The sequence below is a fragment of the Canis lupus genome, chromosome 10 (genome assembly GCF_011100685.1).
Source record: "Canis lupus familiaris isolate Mischka breed German Shepherd chromosome 10, alternate assembly UU_Cfam_GSD_1.0, whole genome shotgun sequence".
NCBI classification, from domain to species: domain Eukaryota; kingdom Metazoa; phylum Chordata; class Mammalia; order Carnivora; family Canidae; genus Canis; species Canis lupus.
The window spans coordinates 7,630,037-7,650,433 of record NC_049231.1 but is presented as its reverse complement, the minus strand read 5'-3'; the positions used below and the strand labels follow the sequence as shown (position 1 = coordinate 7,650,433).

The window sequence follows — 20,397 nt, the reverse complement described above, 5'->3', positions numbered from 1 at the left end:
TGTAGGCCCACTGTGAGGCTTGAACTCATGAACCAAGAGTGGCATGCTCTCTGGACTGAGCCGGCCAGGCGCCCCAGCGTTCCCTCTATTTTAATGACTATACTCAGTGGAGCTAAGGGCACAACAAAACTAGTTATGCTGCCTTCAGCAGGACGTGATCCCGGAGACCCAGGATTGTGTCCCACGTCGGGCTCCCTGCCTGGAGCCTGCTTCTCCCTCTGCCTCTCTCTCTCTGTCATGAATAAATAAATAAAATCTTAAAAAAAAATCTTAAAAAAAAATGGCCATGCCATCACTGCCAAGCAAAATTCCATTTTGTACATCTATCCTGAAAAGCTAAAATTTCAGGAAAGGATGGAAAAGGTTTCTCGTTCATAATGTTCACCAAATTGTTATGTATAGGAGCAAAAAAAAAAAAAAAAAACAAACAACAAAAAAAAACCAGCAACATTTCAGTTTTCCAATATTTGGAAAATAATGCCCGTTTGATAAAATACAAGGCAGGCATGAAAAGGATAGCTGTGCTAGCTGAAATCATTCAGCAAGAGCTCATAATTTTTTTTAAAGATTTCACTTATTTATTCATGAGAGACACAGAGAGAGAGAGAGAGAGAGAGGCAGAGACACAGGCAGTGGGAAAAGCAGGCTCCACACAGGGAGCCCAACGTGGGGACTTGATCCCAGAACCCCAGGATCATGCCCTTAGCTGAAGGGTGACACTCAACCGCTGAGCCACCCAGGCGTCCCAAGAGCTCATAATTCTAAGTTTAAATAGCAAGATTCAAATTTGCTGGGGCTGAATTTCTTAAAAAACTAAAAATATAATTACCATATGATTCAGCAATGCCACCTGTGGGTTTATACCTGGAAGAGCTGAAAGCAGGGTCTTTAAGAGTTACCTGCATACCCATGTTCATCGCAGCTTTATTCACAACAGCCAGGAGGTGGACGCACCCAAATATCTGCTGACTGATGAATGGATGAGCAAAATGTGGCATATACACGCATACAGTGGAATATTCTACTCAGGGAAGTATCTATCACATGCTACAGCATGAACCTTAAGGATCTTGCACTAAGTGAAGTAGCCGGTCACAAAAAGATCAATACACTGTATGATTTCCCTTATATGAGAGATCTAGAATAATCATAAGCATAGAAACAGAAAACAAAATGCTGATTTCCAAGAGTATTTGCAGGGGAGGGGATCCCAGTTTACTGGAGACAGTTTCAGTTTCCAAGATGAAAAAGTTCTGGCAATTGGAGACATAACAATGTAAAGGTACTTAACACTACTGAACGCTTAAAATTGTCAACAAAAACTGTTTAATGACAAATTTTAGGTTAGGTGTATTTTAACACAATTTTTCAAGTGGGATTTAAAAACTCAGTATGATTATATGCACATAAAAAGACAAGAGAGGGGCACCTGGCTGGCTCCATCTATATAGCATGCGACTCCTTATCTTGGGGTCGTGAGTCTAAGCCCCACATTGGGTGTAGAAATTACTCTAAAAAATAGACAAATAGGGCAGCCCTGGTGGCTCAGTGGTTTAGCGCCTGCCTTCAGCCCAGGGCGTGATCCTGGGGACCCGGGACTGAGTCCCACGTCAGGCTCCCTGCATGGAGCCTGCTTCTCCCTCCGCCTGTGTCTCTGCCTCTCTCTGTGTCTCTCATGAGTAAATAAATAGAATCTTAAAAAAAAAAAGACAAATGAAAAAACTAGGAAACAATTCTACAAAATAGTATTTGGAATAGGACAGTAAGATATTGGACCATTTTCCTCAAAATTATATGATGCAATTTTTATAGTACTCTTATTATCAAAAAAACAAGCATACTGCTCTAGGGACCCATAAAATCTTAACACATTTCCAGCAAAAATGACATGCTTATGAAAAATTATTTTTAAAAAAGAATTTTATTTATTCATGAGAGACAAAGAGAGAGAGGCAGAGACACAGGCAGAGGGAGAAGCAGGCTCCATGCAGGGAGCCCGACGTGGGACACGATCCCCAGACCCCGGGTTCACGTCCTGGGCCAAAGGCAGATGCTCAACTGCTGAGCCACCGAGTGTCCCATTTTTCCTTGTTTTGGCATATACAAAACAAAGATGGGAGCCAAATTTTGGACTAAGATCTTGTTCTTTACATGGATGAGAAATGACCTATACAGACTACGAGAGAGAGAGAGAGAGAGAGAGAGAGAGAGAGAGAGAGAGAGAATGAGCAATGGGAGGGGCAGAGGCAGAAGCAAACTCCCTGCTGAGCAGGGACTCAATCCCAGCACCTGGGATCATGACCTGAGCTGAAGGCAGACACTAACCTGACTGAGCCATCCAGTGCCCCTAAATCTTTTTTAAAGATTTAATTTTTAGTAACCTCTACACCTAACATGGGGCTCAAACTTACAACCCCAAGGATCAAGAGTCACATGCTCCACTGACATAGCCCACCAGGTGCCCCGAGACTTACAAAGTAAACAGCAGGTTTCTGTTTTGTTCACCAAAACCCCAGCACCAGCCTAGCATATTGAGAATATACCATATACATGGAAATGAATTTAGAAAAACCACCTTCGCGATTTTAACACACACTTTGCCTAACCCACATTAATTTCATGAAAAACACCTTGCTGATTGCTTTCTCAACCTCTCAAACCCAGATCTTCTCAATCTATCCTTCTAGTCTCCAATTCCCAAATTCATCTTTCCTCCTCTAATTATCGCACTGTTCAGCATCTGGGAAAAGAACTGAGCGCTGCAATATATAATTAGTAAATTATTCTTAGCTCACTGAATCATGTAGCAGCAGTTAGCAATTACAGTCCATAAAATGTGGATCACTCTTGCTGTTTTAATATTCTATGAAGTAATGACCCCCACCCTCCGTAAACTCAAGGCAGAGTTGCAGTCTGAAATACCATTAGGACAGTTTTATCCTATCAGCTCATGTATCAGAAAAAAGGGAACTTCCCCACACACAGGTTTCACAACCTCAAAATGCTGGTACGCATGACCCAAGATAGGGTGAAAAACTATTCCCAACAGTAAAGGGCAAGTTCCCCTTCATGCAGAGAAATCTTCCCAGAGTGCAAACCCATCTGCAGCCACTGGAGGATGGAGATCGAAACCCCTGGCAAGAATTAGCTGCTCCGCTTTAGCAAAAAGCACTGTCCAGCAGAAAAGAGAAAGTGGGCCACAGAGATAAAGTTTAAATTTTCCAGTAGCCATGTTAAAAAACAAACAGGTAAAAATTAATTTTATTTAACTCAGAATATCCCAAATATTACTTCAACACGTAAGCAATATTAAACAATCACTATGATTTTTCTTTTAAGATTTTATCTATTTGCAGAGACAGAGAGAACAAAAGCAGGGGTAGTGGCAGACAGGTGGAGAGAGAGAAGCAGGATCCACCCCGCTTCCCCCCGCCTCACCCCACAGCAGAGCGGGGAGCCTGATTCCAGGGCCCTCACTGTGATATATTTATATTCTCTTTTTCTTTCTCTTGGAAATCCAGTGTAGTTCATACTTACAGCACCTCTCAATTCGGGCAGCCACATTTTAAGTGCTCAACAGCCGCAGGAGGCCAGTTACTACCATACTGGACAGTCCAGTTTTGGAATGATGGTCACTTCTAGGGCTGCGCGAGCGGCGCAGTTAAGCATCCTACTCTTGCTTTCAGCTCAGGTCATGATTTCATGGGTCCTGAGATCCAGCCGCATTCTCAGCAGGGAGTCTGCTTGAAGATCCTCTCCCCTACCCCTCACCCACTTGCACATGGGCTCTCACACACCGCTCTCTAAAATAAATAAATAAATCTAGAATGGTGGGCTCTTCTATTCCTAATATTTTTACACGCTATCACATGTCAATCATTTTTTATGAGCTCAGGCATCTTTCCTACTGCATATCTGGCCCTCTCCATTAAAAAAAAAAAAAAAAAAATTACCAAGTAACCAAAAACCATTTGACTAGCCACTGATAGCCAAACCAGAAGTATTAAGAAAAACCTGGAAAATAAACCTCATTTGAGAAAGTTTGGTAAACCCTGGTTAGTGGTATTCATATTAACTCTCTTTAATGCACTTCATATCCTCATGGATGACGAGGTTTCTGTTGGAACACAATCATCTATAGTTTCTGGACAGTTGTCAACAGGAAAATGACTTGTTTTACAGGGATACACTTCTCAGTAAACCTTTCCATCTAAACAGATGTACAGCTTTACCACATTTTACACAATAGAGGTGTTCCCTGAAAAACTGTCAACAGCAAGAGTTTCCTTTGCACTAAAGGAGCAGCTCTGTGGGGAAAAAAAAGGAGATATTCTATTTGCTAGCTTTTTAAAAATATTACTAAATTGGGGGCACCTGGCTGGCTCAGTCGGTGGAGCATGCGACTCTTGATCTCAGGATTTTGAGTTCGAGGGGATCCCTGGGTGGCTCAGCAGTTTAGCTCCTGCCTTTGGCCAGGGGCACGGTCCTGGGGACCTGGGATCGAGTCCTATATCGGGCTCCCTGCGTGGAGCCTGCTTCTCCCCCTGCCTGTGTCTCTGCCCCAACTCTCTCTCTGTGTGTCTCTCGATGATTTGGGATGAATAAATAAAATATTAAAAAAAAAAAAAAAAGGATTTTGAATTCGAGCCCCACATTGGGTGTAGTATTAGTTGGGTATAGTATACTACAGTATAGTATTTTTTATTACTTAAAAATAAAATCTTAAAAAAAAATAAAGTAGGCATCCCTCCCCTCCTAAAACCCTCTGTTCTTGGGGCACCCGGGTGGCTCAGTAGGTTAAATGCCTGCCTTCAGCTCAGGTCCTGATCTCAAGGTCCCAGGATCCAGTCTGCCTCTTCCTCTCTCTCTGCTACCTCCTTCCCCCACCCCCGACTTATGTGCTCGCTTTCTCAAATAAATAAAAATCTTTAAAAATAAATAAAATCTTAAAAAATAAATTGCACTTTCCCTCCATAGCAAAAATGTTTGTAAAATATATTCAATAAATTATTGAATGAATGATAGGCTTTCTTAAAATAAGGGGGAAAATATATGAAGTGCATTTTGCCTAAATTAATAACATTTATTAACAATAGCATCTGTTTTTTTAAAGGACTACTAATGTGTAAGATACTGTGGAAGCTATGGTCTAGTTGGGAGAGAGGGAAAAATTGTGTACATTTGTGTATAAAGGAAAACTCATGGTACCAAGTACTGTGACTTCCAACCAAAATCAGCAGGCTTTCATTCCTTCAGGCACCTACCTCGATGCTTACATCGAACATTTCTTTTATGAGCTCAGTGAATATGGCAGTCTCTGTCCCCATTGAACCAAACATATTATAATTTTTACTATGAAAAGAGAGAGCAGGAGCTCCTGGGTGGCTCAGTGGTTGAGCATCTGCCTTGGGCCCAGAGCATGATCCCAGGGTTTTGGGATCAAGTCCCACCCCACAGGGAGCCTGCTTCTCCCTCTGCCTGTGTCTCTGCCAATCTCTCAATGTCACTCGTAAATAAATAAAATCTTTAAAAACAAAAACCAGGGACTTTATCACCAAAAGACAGCTACCTATGTGGGCGGCTGGGGGTAGGCAAGAGCTGGTGCGCAGGGCTGAGTTGGGGACCACGCCACAGTACAAAGCACTCAGTCTGCCTCGGTTTTTTTCTCCCAGAAAATGAATGTTTACAAGTATGACATGCACTGTCTGCCAAAGGAAGTCTAAAAAGAATAAGCACATTATTGGATATTTTTAGCTTTTCTTTTCATAAATGTTTTGTGTCACTGCTTTCTAAATAATTCCAAATCTTGCAAGTTGGCCAGAAGAAGAAATGGGGTAGAGCATGTATTGTTCATAGAAGAAGGGACTAATTTTCTCTTGAAATTGAGTTAAAGGAATGTCTTTGTGAGTCCTGCGCAAACACAAAATTCCAGTGGATTAATATGTACCGTGTAAGAACAGAATTTATCAGACATGGAGATGAAATGGGCAGATCACTGGGCACCAAGCAAAAGGACTGGTGGGAATGTTTGTATTTGACAATATAGGGATTAAAAATTAGTGCAAGAGTTAGTACAGCCAAAAATCTTTGAGGTTGTAAACCATTATTCTTCTACACACACAAACCCACACCTGTGACTTATCACCAAAGCCTCTAATGGACACCCGGAATAAAACAGTGCAACTCATTACTGTTGATTCTAGCAGAACCAAACAGCAAGTTAGAAAAATATTTAAATTATAAGGAGAGTAATCACAGGGCAAACTGGAGACCTGCTATGTGAAGTCTCACAGGCCTGCCTTATTAAACAATTCTTCAGTATAACTTTGTTAGAAGTGTGAGTGGCTCAGAGACAATTTTAAGACTTCTTGACTATTCTGCTAAAGCAAAAAGTGTCTCATTTCCTTATTCCTATTAACTCATGGTGCCATTACTTAACTACCCAAGACTCAGGAAGAAAAGTGTTTACCATAGCTTTGGGGTAAGATTATGCCCCAATAGACGACATTAAATAATTTTGGCCCATTTCTACTCTTGGAAGTCTGAATGTGTAGAAAAGGAGAATTATGAGTTACAGAACCACACACATTCTTGGTCCCGCATAAAACAGCAGCAGTGAATTCACAAGCGTGAATTATGGACACTGTAATGAATATATATGCAAAAAAAAAAAGAATATATGTGCAGATTAGGGGGGGTCAGCATTTTAAGGAACTCCTGAATTAGAAATGTCCATATTTGCAAAGAGAAAATCAAATTTTAAAATTTGGGGGTGGGGGGCTGCCTGGGTAGCTCAGTTGGTTAAGCGTCTGACTCCTTGATTTGGGCTCAGGGCTGGGAGATAGAGTCCCTGGGGGCCTCCCCTCTGGGCAAGGAGCCTGCTTAAGATTCTCTCTATCCCTCAGCCCCCCTCTGTTTGCACACACATCTGCACACATGGGCGCGCGTGCACACACACACACACGTGTTTTCTCTCAAAAAAAAAAAAAAAAACACGTGGCTGAGAATTAAAAAGGAAAAGTGTGTGGGCCCTTTGGTGAATCACTTAACAAGGCCTCACCTTTCAGTAAGTTAATTTTCCAGGGGGTTCTTGGAAGAATCACAAGACAGGGTGCATCTGAAAACCTGTAATGTGCCAATTATTATCAAACCAGGAAAGCATGCATTCATACAACTAATAATCACTGAGCAGTCACTGTGTGTCTGGTACCAGTGGAGGCCCAAGGTACAGCAATAAACAGGACTTCCAAACTGCCACAAAAAGACCACCTCTCATTCCTGTTTATATCCTCCAGACAGGTTTTTAGGCCTTTTCCTTTTTTTTTTTTTTTAAGAGGGTACCAACATAAGGGAGATAACAATAACATTTTCTTTATATTCATGATTTTTGTTTTTGTTGGAGACAAAAATTGGGCTAAGTTCCTTTGCCTGGCAAGAGAAGAAAAGAAATTCCTCATCCCCCACCCCTTTTTTCTCTATCCTACATTTACCACAAACATCTTGCTTTCTCTGGATACTTTCAGAAGTCCTAGAAACTGAATTTTCCTGGCTTTTTTTTTTTTTTTTTTTTTTTACTTATTTATGATAGGCACACAGTGAGAGAGAGAGAGGCAGAGACACAGGCAGAGGGAAAAGCAGGCTCCATGCACCGGGAGCCCGATGTGGGATTCGATCCCGGGTCTCCAGGATCGCGCCCTGGGCCAAAGGCAGGCGTCAAACCGCTGCGCCACCCAGGGATCCCTTCCTGGCTTTTTCACCAGGTGGTAAGCACCCCCCAAAAAATTACTATGATCAATAATAGACCTTATGACATCTCCACCTCTCTAGAGAAAGGAGAGGGGATCCCTTGGGTGGCTCAGCAGTTTAGCGCCTGCCTTTGGCCCGGGGCGTGATCCTGGAGTCCCAGGATCGAGTCCCGTGTCAGGCTCCCTGCATGGAGACTGCTTCTGCCTCTCTCTCTCTATCGTGAATGCATAAATAAAATCTTTAAAAAAAAAAAAAAAAGAGAGAAAGGATAAATTTCACCTTATGCTGTCAGAAATGCTTATCTTATTCTTATAATCACCAGCATAATAAAATGAATAAGGCAGGGCACCTGGCTGGCTCATGATCTAAGGGTCACAAGTTCAAGCCCCACTGGGGGTAGAGATTACTTAAAATAATCATAAAAAGAAATAAAACAGGCATATCTATTAGCTTAGGTAAGAGAAGTGTTCTATACTTAGGATGCCTGCTTTTAAATTTGCAAGTTTTATACTTCTTTAACTCACAAATCTTATCAAGAATTTAATGCGCTCATTCAGTCACTTTAACCAAAGAGCCCACAAAAATTCAGTTTCAAATACTTCTGCCACCTGGCAATTAAGTCCTGTAACTCAGTACTTTGCGTTATTATGTTAGGAGGGGTAATACACAGGCCATAAAGCTTTGGAATATACGGAACAAGCCCTTTAAGCCAAGAACTAGGTCTTGCTGTCCTGATTTTCACCACAACCCTTGAGAAAATATTATTACTGTTAGACCTATTCTAAAAGCTAAACAGGTAACATTATTTAATAAAGATGCTAGATTAGTGAGCAGAAACACTGTATATGTAAATGCAAAAAAAGAGATGTTTTTACTTTTCAAAGCACTACAACATTCTCAATTTTTTTTTTTTTTTTTAATGGAACACCCCATACCTGGAGAATCTGAGAACTAGCAAGTTTTCTGGAGGAGAGCCACCTCTGGAATCCACTTCAAACTAGCACAACCACCTCGATCAAGTTCTAGTCAAAAGGTGACAGTAGTGTAACCGGCAGGAGAAAATACAAAGGAGAGGAGAGGGGAAAAAAAAAAAAAAAAAAAGAGAGGAGAGCAAGACAGGGGAGGAGGCCAAGAAAGAAAAAGCCAAGTGAAAGACACACAAGGAAAAGCAATTCTTCCCTAACCAACAGACACGAAACAGTATTTCTGCCTTCTAAGCCTCAGAGCGAACTCACGCTGTTAAAAGACGCCCTACTGAAAAATCAAGAATCAGCTATGAACCGAATGTTTGCAGATCCTCCTTGTAAAATTCAAATGATGAAACCCTAAAAGCAAAAGGACTTGGAAGCGGCACCTTTGGGCAGAATAAAAGGCCACGAGGGTGGCCTCCCACGATGGGATCAGTGTTTTTTTGTTTTTTTTTTTTGTTTTTTTTAATTTTCAGGCATTCTTTTTAAGATTTTGTTTTTTATTTATTCAAGAGAGACCCAGAGAAAGAGAGAGAGGCAGAGACACAGGCAGAGGGAGAAGCAGGCTCCCTAGAGGGAGCCCGACGTGGGACTCGATCCCTGGACTCCAGGATCAGGCCCTGGGCCAAAGGCAGGGGCTCGACCTCGGAGCCACCCGGGCGTCCCTATCGGCGTCCTTCTAAGAGGAAGAGGCTGGCTCTCTCCCCACGGGCCAGCCCTTGCTTCACCGCCAGCAGCAGCCGCCTCCAAGCAGGAAGCCCAGGCAGGAAGGGGCCCTCGCCCAGACCCCAGCAGCCGGCCGGGCCCCCGGACCATCTGCAGCCGCCAGGGCCAGTGCTGCAGCCCCCGGGCCTGCGGCGGGTCACAGCGCCCGGCTACGGGCCCGCAGCCCTAACGTAGCGACCGCAGGGGGCGGCCCGGCGGCCCAGCGCCCCAGCGCCCCGGGACCAGGGCCACAGCACCCGCGCCCTGGGCCGCGCCCCCGCCTCCGGCTTTGGGACTGAAGAGGGTGAAAAGACTAGCATTTCCGAATCCTAAGAAAAGAAACTTGACCTCAGAAAGCGGTTGGGGGGTGGCGGGCGGGGAATCCCGGGGTGGCTCAGCGGTTGAGCGTCTGCCCCCGGCCCAGGGCAGGATCCTGGGGTCCCGGCATCGAGTCCCACGCCGGGCTCCCTGCAGGGGGCCTGCTTCTCTCTTCCTGCGTCTCTCATGAATGAATAAATAAAAAGAAATCTTAAAAAAAAAAAAACTTTCTGAAGTCTCCCAATTTGGGAACGCCCGGGGGGCTCAGCGGTTGAGCGTCTGCCCCCGGCCCAGGGCGTGACCCTGCAGACGCGGGATGGAGTCCCCCGCCGGGCTCCGTGCAGGGGCCTGCTTCTCTCTCTCGGTGTCTCTCATGAATAAATAAATAAAATATTTTTTAAAAAGCAAGAGAGCGGCTAGGGTTCAAAGGAGTGGCGAGGAAGCCCCGGCGCTACTCCGCCCCGCGGCCCCAGGCCCCCGCTCCGGTCCCGGGAGCACGTCCGCGGGCAGGGCTGGGGCGCGCGTGGGGGCGCCCGGGGGAGGCTCCGGGCCCGGCGGGGCCGCCGCCGCCAGCCTCCCGCCCCGGCCCCTCCGAGCCGCGCTGCCTCCAAAAAAGGAAGACGCCGGCCTCGCGCCGCGCTCCCGCCGCCGGTGGCCCCCGGCCCCGACCCCCGCCCCGGCCCCCGCCCCGGCCCCCCACGTGCGCGGCCTCCGGGCGCGACCCCGGGCCCCCGGCGGCCGCCCCCGCCCCGCCCCGCCCCGCCCTGCCCGCGGCAGCCCCGGCGGCCCCCGGGAGCGCGGTCCCCGCCGCGCGGGCCACTCACTTGCTGGCCGGCGCGGGGCTTGCCCTGGGGCGCCCTGCGGAAGAAGGAGGTCCTGGCGGTGAAGAAGAAGTCCTCGGCGTCCTCCTCCAGGCTGCTGTAGCCGCTGCTCATGCTGCTGCCGCCGCCGCGCGCCGCCCGCCGCCCCGGGGCGCAGGCGGCCAAGGCAGGGGGTGCCGCGCCCGCCCGCCCGCCGCCACCCCCGGGCCGCCGTCCCGCTGCAGCTGCGGCCGCCGCTCACTCCGCCGCCCGCCCCGGCACCGGCCCCGGCCACCCGCCCCGGCCCCGCCCCGGGGCCCGCCCCCGCCGCTGCGCCCCTCCCCTCCGCGGGGGCCCCTCCCCCGGGGGCGCTCCTCTGCCCCTGGGGTGCCCCTCTCCTCCCCGAGTGCCCCTTCTCCCCCCAGGCACCCCCTTCTCCCCCCCGGGTGCCCCTCCCCTCCCCGGGTGCCCCTTCTCCCCCCGGTGCCCACTTCTCCCCCCGGGTGCCCCCTCCGCTCCCCGGGTGCCCCTCCCCCCAGGCACCCCTTCTCCCCCCGGTGCCCCCCTGCCCCCCGGGGTGCCCGTCCCCTCCCACCACGCGGCCGCAGGTGTGGGGGCGCAGCCGGAACGCGCACTCGGGACGCCCGCGTGTGGCCGGGCCGTGCCCCGGGTCGCCCCCAACCTCCCGCGCAGTCCGCGGTGACCCCCGGGTCTGGGGAGCCTTGGGGCGCCTTGGGGAGCCCCGCCCCGCCCCGCCGCGCCCGGGCCGCAGCCTCGGCGAGGTGACACCCGGTAGACTTTATTCAAAAGAAAACTTCCTTTCTGGGCGCCGGGCGGAGGGGCGGCTCCTGCGGCCTCCCCCGCCGCGGCCCCGGGTCAGAGAACGGACGCCCCAGGTCGCCGGGATCTCGGCGGCCCCCGGTGGAGGCGGCGGGGGGCGGGGGTTCGTCCTACGGTTCCGGTATCTATTAAGTAAATGTGCGTTTTCAGTGTCAGGGTTGCTGTGATGGGGTGATGGGTTCAGGGCACTCTATTCCCCAAAAAAGCCATATTTTCTGAAATCCTACCGGGAGGTTAATCCTTTTATTTTTTTAAATCCTCTTTTAGAATGCAACATTTTCTTCCTAGCCACCTGTGGGGACCATCTACACCTTGGGGTTATTGAACTGATTTCAATCCTGCTAGTTTCCTAGCGGAGATCCTGCCCGAAAGGAGGCGGTCTTGAAGTTTCACCACCGCTGCTGCGGTGAGCTGCCTAAATTTAGAAGCTTCTTTCTTTTTTATTTTTTACTTTTTTAGAAGTGTCATTAAAAGAGGAAGAGAAGGGCTGCCAAAGAGAATATTCGGCCATTATCCTGGAACTTTCTATGCATATTTCCTTTCGTCCTCAAAACAACTCTAAAGTAATTAGGACTAGGGATCCCTGGGTGGCTCGGCAGTTGAGCGCCTGCCTTAGGCCCAGGGCGTGACCCTGGGGTCCTGGGATCGAGTCCTGCGTCGGGCTCCCTGCTTCTCCCTCCGTCTGTATCTCTGCCTCTCTCTCTCATGAATAAATAAATGAAATCTTTAAAAAAATAAAATAGTTAGAACTAAAAAAAAAAAAAAAAAGTAGGACTAATTTCTGCTCATTTTACACCCAGAGCAGCTGAGGTTTTTAAGAGGAAAGTAGGGACGCCGAGGTGGCTCAGCGGCTGGGGCATTTGCCTTTGGCTCAGGGCGTGATCCCGGGGTCCCCAGATCGAGTCCCGCGTGGGCCTCCCTGCATGGAACCTGCTTCTCCTCTCTCTGTGTCTCTCATGAATAAATAAATAAAATCTTAAAAAAAAAAAAAATAAAGAGGAAAGCAGCTGCAGGTGGTAGGGCTGAGGGCCACCCTGATTTGCTGTTTGTCTGAAGTCTGCAGCGCCCCTTCCAGGTCCTCAGCGTGGCCTCCAGTGGGCTGTGCCTGTTGATGCACCAGTGACGGGAGAGCTGGCTCCTGAGTCAACCTACCGCAGGCGGAACTAAGCCTTGCAAACCTGCTCACCTTCAGGCTTACACACCCAGCTAGCAAAGCTGTGCACTACCCCCGAGTGATTCACGGCTGCTGCGAGAGGCTGGCCTCGGAGTTACCGCCCATTTTGAAGATGCTGCAACCTTAATGCCCTCTTCCCAGCCACACAGCTACTGAATAATTAGAGACCAGGAATTCTAACTCCGTATCTTCTTACCCAGTCTAAACTGATTCCTGGTGCCATGCACATAACCCAATGTTTTAATTACTTTATGATAGATTTTTGGTTTTTGTTACTACATTCACATAATCTTTATTAAATACCTCCAATTTAAAAAAATAATAAAATAAATAAATACCTCCAATATAAGACTAATGTGTAGGTTAAAGATTTTAAGTCACTTATTTTATGGTGGATGGGGACAGGGAAATAACCCAACCTGGGCTAATTAAAGTTTCTGAATACTTGGCAGAAAAGTATTAAAAGGAAAAATGCGTTAAAGTGTTTTAAGATTGGGGCACGTGGATGGCTCAGTGGGTTAAGCGGCTGCCTTCAGCTCAGGTCATGAGCCCAAGGTCCTGGGACAGCCCAGCATCAGACTCCCTGCTCAGAGAGGAGCATGCTTCTTCCTCTCCATCTGCAACTCTCCCTGCTTGCGCTCTCTCTCTCAAATAAATAAATAAAATCTTTTTAAAAATGAAGTGTTTTCTGATCCACAATACCATAAAAAGGATTTTTTTCATGGTGTCATTTTTAAGTCCCAAAGGACTAGATCTGTCAGCACACCATCAGTATCAGTTATAACAAAGAGGCATAACTGAATAATGAAGTAGAAGCCCTACTTTCAGGCAACAAAAAGTAAAAAACGAAGGAAGGAAGAAAGAATTGGCATTCTGATTCCCAAAAGCATAATAATCATATTTCTAAATATTTCTTTTTTTTTTAATTTTTATTTATTTATGATAGTCACACAGAGAGAGAGAGAGAGGCAGAGACACAGGCAGAAGGAGAAGCAGGCTCCATGCACCGGGAGCCCGACGTGGAATTCGATCCCGGGTCTCCAGGATCGCGCCCTAGGCCAAAGGCAGGCGCCAAACCGCTGCGCCACCCAGGGATCCCATATTTCTAAATATTTCTGATGGTATTCTTGATTAAAGAATTTATTGAAATTTGGTTCATAAAATTAGAATTTGTAAAAATTCAAAATGTCACATTAAACAACTAGACATTTTTACCATTTAGAATTCAAGGAAGGGGGTGGAATAAATAAAATGTATACAACCAAGTTCAGTTTTGAAAGAAGTTACTGTCAAACACAACAGGACTTCTAAGGGGACTCCATTATCATAAATGTTCCAGTAATATTATGAGAGCCTGATGATTTAAATTTATAGACTAGTAAACTTTTATTTCCATGTTCAATGGGGGAATATATTTTAAACAGAATAAGTATATGCAAAAAATACACAAATGCTTTGCAATTTTAATCATCCTGTACATCAAATCATTTTCCTTCAATCAACGTAAAAGGAGAGGCTTTAGTAACGGTTTAACCCTTCTTGTTCACGCAGTAAATCCCTCCAGGAGAGGAAGAGCATGTGACTCTTGATCTCAAGGGTTGTGAGTTTAAGCCCCACACTTGGGTTAGAACTTAACAAAAAAAAAAAAAAAAACAAGAAACAGGTGAAAAATAATCCTATAAAAGTGATTAAATAAGTTCAAATCATTATTCAGATTCTTTAAGCACTGTATATCCACAAATAGTAGAAACTCAAATACATATAATCAATGTAGAAAAAAAAGTTTTTGGCACTGCTCACCCTTTAACTAAAATATATTTAAAAGTAAAACTCTTCTTTTGTTAACTTGTCCTAATAAAACACAAGATCATAAAGGAAAAGATTTCTAGATTTGTGTAAACTGCTTGGTAGGGAGTCTGCTTCTCCCTCTCCCCCTACTCCCCCCGACCACAATCATGCTCGCTCGCTCGCTCTCCCTCTGCGTGGGCCTCGATTTTGTTTATTTGAGAGAGAGAAAGAGAGAAAGAGCACAAGTGACCCTGGGATCATGATCTGACCCCAAAGCAGATGCCCAACTGACTGAGCCACCCAGGTACCCCCTAAATAAATAAAATCTTTTTTTTTAAAAGGAAGACCTTCCTTTTTTTTAATTTTTATTTATTTATGATAGTCACACAGAGAGAGAGAGGGGGGCAGAGACACAGGCAGAGGGAGAAGCAGGCTCCATGCACCCGGAGCCCGACGTGGGACTCCATCCCGGGTCTCCAGGATTGCACCCTGGGCCAAAGGCAGGCGCCAAACCACTGCGCCACCCAGGGATCCCTGTAAAATCTTTAAATAATAATCATAATAAAATTTTCACTCAGTCAACAAATATTTAATGAGCACATACTATCTACTAAACACTGACCTCAACACAAAGGCTACATCACTGGATAAAACAGACAAAAATTTTTGTCCTAGTAGTGCATATGCTTTAGCGTGGGTTAGGAGACTGGCAAAACAAAAGAAGACAATTACATAGTATGTTCAAAGGTAATAAGTAGTCTTGCATAAATCATGGACAAAAGATAAAGAATGTTTTATAGAGACTTGTTGTCTAAGCTCTCGCTGAGAAAGTCACCTTTCAGCAAAGCCATATGGGAGTTAAGGGAGCTGGCCATGCAGATATCCTTGGGGAAAGTATTTCATGCAGAGAGAACTGCAAGTGCAAAGGCACTGAGAAGGAGTGTGCTGGCATATTTGAATAAGAGCAAAGAAGCCAGTGTGTCTGGGTGAGTGATTGGAGGATAAAGTCATAGGAATTTCGGTACAAAAGGCAACAGGGGGCAGCCCCGGTGGCTCAGTGGTTTAGCGCCGCCTTCAGCCCAGGGCCTGATCCTGGAGATCCGGATGGAGTCCCACATCAGGCTCCCTGCATGGAGCCTGCTTCTCCCTCTGTCTGTGTCTCTGCCTCTCTCTCTCTCTCTCTCTCTCTCTCTCTCTCTCTGTCTCTCATAAATAAATAAATAAAATAAAATCTTTAAAAAAAAAAGGCAACAGGGATAGAAAGCTTACTGTTTCTATAATGCCATGAGAACACTTACAGGGGTTTTGCTTTTGTTTCTACTTTGAGGTGAATAACCACTGGAGATTCTGAGCAAACAAACAGCATGATTTGACTTACTTTTTAATTATTTTATATTATTTTATTTTTTAAAAAACCATTTTTAAAAATATTTTATTTATTTATTCATGAGAGAGTGGCACTAAACCACTGAGCCACCTGGGCTGGTGCTAAACCACTGAGCCACCTGGGCTGCCCCCAAAAAACATTTATTTATTTATTTATTTATTTATTTATTTATTTATTTATTTATTTATTTATTTGACAGAGAGAGAATAAGGGCAGGGGTAGTAAAGGGAGAGGGAGAGGGAGACTCTCCATTGAGCAGGGAGCCCCATGCGAGGCTCCACCCCAGGACCCTGGGATCACAACCCAAGCCTGAGGCAGATGCTTAACCCACTGAGCCACCCTTAACCGACTGAGCCACCCAGGTGCCCCTTGACTTACTTTTCTAAAGGACTCCTTTGGTTGCTGGGTTGAAAATAGACTACTAAGACTTATGAAAACTCGGGACACCTGGGTGGTTCAGTCCATTAAGTGCCTGCCTTCAGCTCAGGTCATGATCCCAGGGTCCTGGGATTAAGCCCCATGTCTGGCTTCCTGTTCAGGGAGGAAGGAGTCTGCTTCTCCCTCTGCCCCTCCCCCTGCTCATGCTCTCTCTCTCTCATGAATAAATAAAATCTTAAAAAAAAAAAAAACTTATGATAACTCAAGCAAATGAAAACAACAAAGTACATTTTCCACCCATGAAATTGGTAAGGTTTGGGGTTTTTTGGTATTTTTCATTTTCTATTTTAAGTAAGATCTATGCCCCATGTGGTGCTTGAATTCATGACTCAGGACCCTGAGATCAAGAGTCACTTGTTCTGCCCACTGAGCCAGCCAGGTGCCCCTGAAATTGGCAGGTTTTTTTTAAAGGATTTTATTTATTCTTAAAAGGAGAAGAGAGAATGAGCAAGCACGAGGGACAAAGGGAGAGGGAAAAGCAGACTCCCCATTGAGCAGGAGCCCAATGCAGAGCTCAGTCCCAGGACCCCAAATTCATGACCCACCCTGAAGTCAGAGACACTTAACCAAACTGAGCCACCCAGGTGTCCCAGCAAGTGATTTTTAAAGCAGATCATGAAAAATAAAAAATAAAAAATAAAAAAATAAAGCAGATCATGAAACAACATGTGTAATGATTACATTTGTATAACTGTAATTGTAGATAATATTCTTAAGATGTGCTGGGAAGAAGAACTAATTTTTCAGGGAGATTTATCACAAAGTTCTCAGTGACAGAAACTGTCACTTTGATACTTATATCATCTGGAAAAGTGTGACCATGGAGGCCTTGGAGGTCAGGCCAACCTGAATGTGAATGATAACACTGTAACGTAAGTCTTGTTTGACCTTTAATTTTTTTTTTTTTTTTATTTATGATAGTCACAGAGAGAGAGAGAGAAGGCAGAGACACAGGCAGAGGGAGAAGCAGGCTCCATGCACCGGGAGCCCGACGTGGGATTCAATCCCGGGTCTCCAGGATCGCGCCCTGGGCCAAAGGCAGGCGCTAAACCGCTGCGCCACCCAGGGATCCCTTGTTTGACCTTTAACAATTTAATTAGCTTATCTGGGCCTCAGGTTCATCATGAGTTAATGAGAATAACAATTTCCATTTTATGCTGTTAGTTTAAGGATTTAAATCATGAGAGACACACACAGAGAGGCAGAGACACAGGCAGAGAGAGAAGCAGGCTCCCAGCAGGGAGCCCTATGTGGGACTAGATCTTGGGACCCCAGGGTCAGAAATCCTCTCCTCTCAGGGAAGGAGGTCCAATCCCAGCTCAGGAGTAAGGCCGGAGTTCACTCAGTCCCAGTGGTCCCATGACACCTGCTGGGGATTGCTTTAGGTGTGAGGAGGTCTCACAGCTGTTGGGACATTGAGCTCTGATGCAAAGGTGGCTGGTGGCTTTTGGAAAAAGTTTCCTCACCTTGAAAAGAGACAAAAAAAAAAAAACAAAAACAAGGACACTTGTGCCTCTTCTCTGTGTGTCTCTCATGAATGAATGAATAAATAAAATCTAAAAAAAAAAAAAAAAGAGGGGATCCCTGGGTGGCGCAGCGGTTTGGCGCCTGCCTTTGGCCCAGGGCGCGATCCTGGAGACCCGGGATCGAATCCCACATCGGGCTCCCGGTGCATGGAGCCTGCTTCTCCCTCTGCCTGTGTCTCTGCCTCTCTCTCTCTCACTGTGTGCCTATCATAAATAAATAAAAAAAAATAAAAAATAAATAAAAAAAAAAGAAAGACCAAAAAATAAATAAATAAATAACAACCACCAAAAAGAAAAAAAACCCAACCCAAACACTTTCTCTTCTTGCACGAGACGATGTCATGCCTAAATGTGGTACCTGGGAATTCTGTAGCGATTTTATGGACAAAACTGACAGGTTCAATGCAGGATGATGGAGTCACCTGACATGGGTCCTTGAATTACTCAACCCTGAAGCTCCCCTAATTAGGACTCCTTGGGGTTTTTTGTTTTTGTTTTTTAAGATTTTTTTTGGGATCTCTGGGTGGCGCATTGGTTTGGCGTCTGCCTTTGGCCCAGGGCGTGATCCTGGAGACCCGGGATCGAATCCCACGTCCGGCTCCCGGTGCATGGAGCCTGTGTCTCTGCCTCTCTCTCTCTCTCTCTGTGACTATCATAAATAATAAATTTTTAAAAATTAAGATTTTTTAAGATTTGTTTTTAACAGGAGACACCCAGGCATCCCAGGACTCCTTGTTATAATGAATTTTCTTTATTGTCAGCCTATGTCATTCTTTTATGTTCCTATCATTTCTTTATTTTTACTGCTGGAAATGTCCCTCTCATCATACACCAGCCAAGTTCTATTCTTCTCTATCAACACTGGGTAGAATCAATGGAGGCACAGAGAGAATCAGAAATAAGATTTTTCAAAATGGAAAAAAAAGATTTTGAAATTATAGCTAAATTATTCGCCTGAAAATAATTTAGAAAGTTCATTCTCTCAACATTTCAACCAACAAACCCATTGCAAAAGGTCGGTCTTTAAAGGGGTTTATTTATTTATTTATTTATTTATTTATTTATTTTTAAGATTTTATTCATTTATTCATGACAGACAGAGAGGCAGAGACACAGGCAGAGAGACAAGCAGGCTCCCTGCAGGGAGCCCGACAGGGGACTCGATCCCGGGACCCCAGGTAGGGCTCCCTGCTTAGTGGGGATCCACATCTCCTTCTGCCTCTGCCCCTCCCCTTGCTCATGCGCTCTCTCTCAAATAAATAAATAAATAAATAAATAAATAAATAAATAAATAAATAAATAAATAAATAAATATCAGACCCCTATGATGAAATGCAGACTAACACAGTGTGACCCACAGCAAATTGTCTAACCTGCTTGAGCCTCAGTTCCACATTTAGAGAGTGAGGGGTAACCACACGTTTGATGTCTGTGTCCAAGAAGATTTCATCTCAGGCTTCTGCATCCCCTCATTACTCTGATAAGAACTGGCCAAGAGAAAGCACCTACCTGGTGAAAAAGTCCTTCATCCTTCTGATACTTAATCATGTTTCCTTCTATCTCAGACCCTCAAAGCCCTTGATCTTATCATTAAATGATAATTGCCTGTTTCCATTCAAAGATAAAAGACAAAGATGGGAAGACCACACCTCAAATTTAGGAGAGACCGGGAAGAAGAATGGGGAGCAACTGCTAATTGGAGCTGTGGCATTTTATTTTGTTAAAAAGAAAAAGGAAAAAAAGAAAAGAAAAAAAAAAGGTGGGCAGCCCCAGTGGCTCAGAGGTTTAGTGCCTTCTTCAGTCCAGGGTGTGATCCTGGAGACCCGGGATCAAGTCCCACGTCAGGCTCCCTGCATGGAGCCTACTTCTCCCTCTGCCTGTGTCTGTGCCTCTCTCTCTCTCTGTATCTCTCATGAATAAATGAATAAAATCTTAAAAAAAAAAAAAAAAAAAAAAAAGGTTGGGGGAGCCCGGGTGGCTCAGTCAGTTAAGTGTCTGCCTTTAGCTCTGGTCATGATCTCAGGGTCCTGGGATGGAGCCCTGCATAGGGCTCCCTGCTCAGCGAAAAGCCTGCTTGTCCCTCTGTCCCTCCTCGTACTTGTGTGCTTTCTGTCAAATAAATAAAATCTTTTATTTTATTTTATTTTTTTTTTAATCTGAAAAAAAAAAAAAAAAAAAAAAACAAAGGATGAGGGACGCCTGGGTGGCTCAGCAGCTGAGTGTCTGCCTTGGGCCCAGGGCGTGATCCCAGGTTCTGGGATCAAGCATCGGGCTCCCTTATTTATAAATAAATAAGTAAAGTCTAAAAAAGAAAATTGCAATTTTTTTTAAAGATTTTATTCATTTATTCATGAGAGACATAGAGAGAGAGGCAGAGACACAGGCAGAGGGAGAAGCAGGCCCCATGCAGGGAGCCCGACGTGGGACTTGATCCCAGGTATCCAGGATGACACCCCGGGCTGAAGGTGGCACTAAACCGCTGAGCCACCCGGGCTGCCTGAAAATTGCAATTTTTATGTGTCCTTTGGTTTCCTTTTACTATTACAAAATGAAGGAACATCTGAAGCATATAGAAAATACCAACAACACTGCAAAAAAAAAAAAAAAAATGTTTCCAGTGCCCATATAAAATAAAATACACATTAACAAAAAATAAATAAAATAAAATAAAATAAAATAAAATAAAATAAAATACACATTAACATTT

At 45.3% G+C, this 20,397-nt stretch overlaps 1 protein-coding gene across 2 annotated transcripts in view; it reads right to left on the bottom strand.

Annotated features, from left to right (window-relative positions):
• Positions 1-10,744, bottom strand: part of RASSF3 (Ras association domain family member 3) — a 72,420-nt gene extending 61,676 nt beyond the window's left edge. For both annotated transcript variants that reach the window (XM_038549913.1, XM_038549916.1), the window contains exon 1: positions 10,562-10,744. In XM_038549913.1, the coding sequence (XP_038405841.1) occupies positions 10,562-10,672 (111 nt within the window). In that variant the 5' untranslated portion in view covers positions 10,673-10,744. The remainder of the gene's footprint in view (positions 1-10,561) is intronic.
• Positions 10,745-20,397: the final 9,653 nt, after the last annotated feature.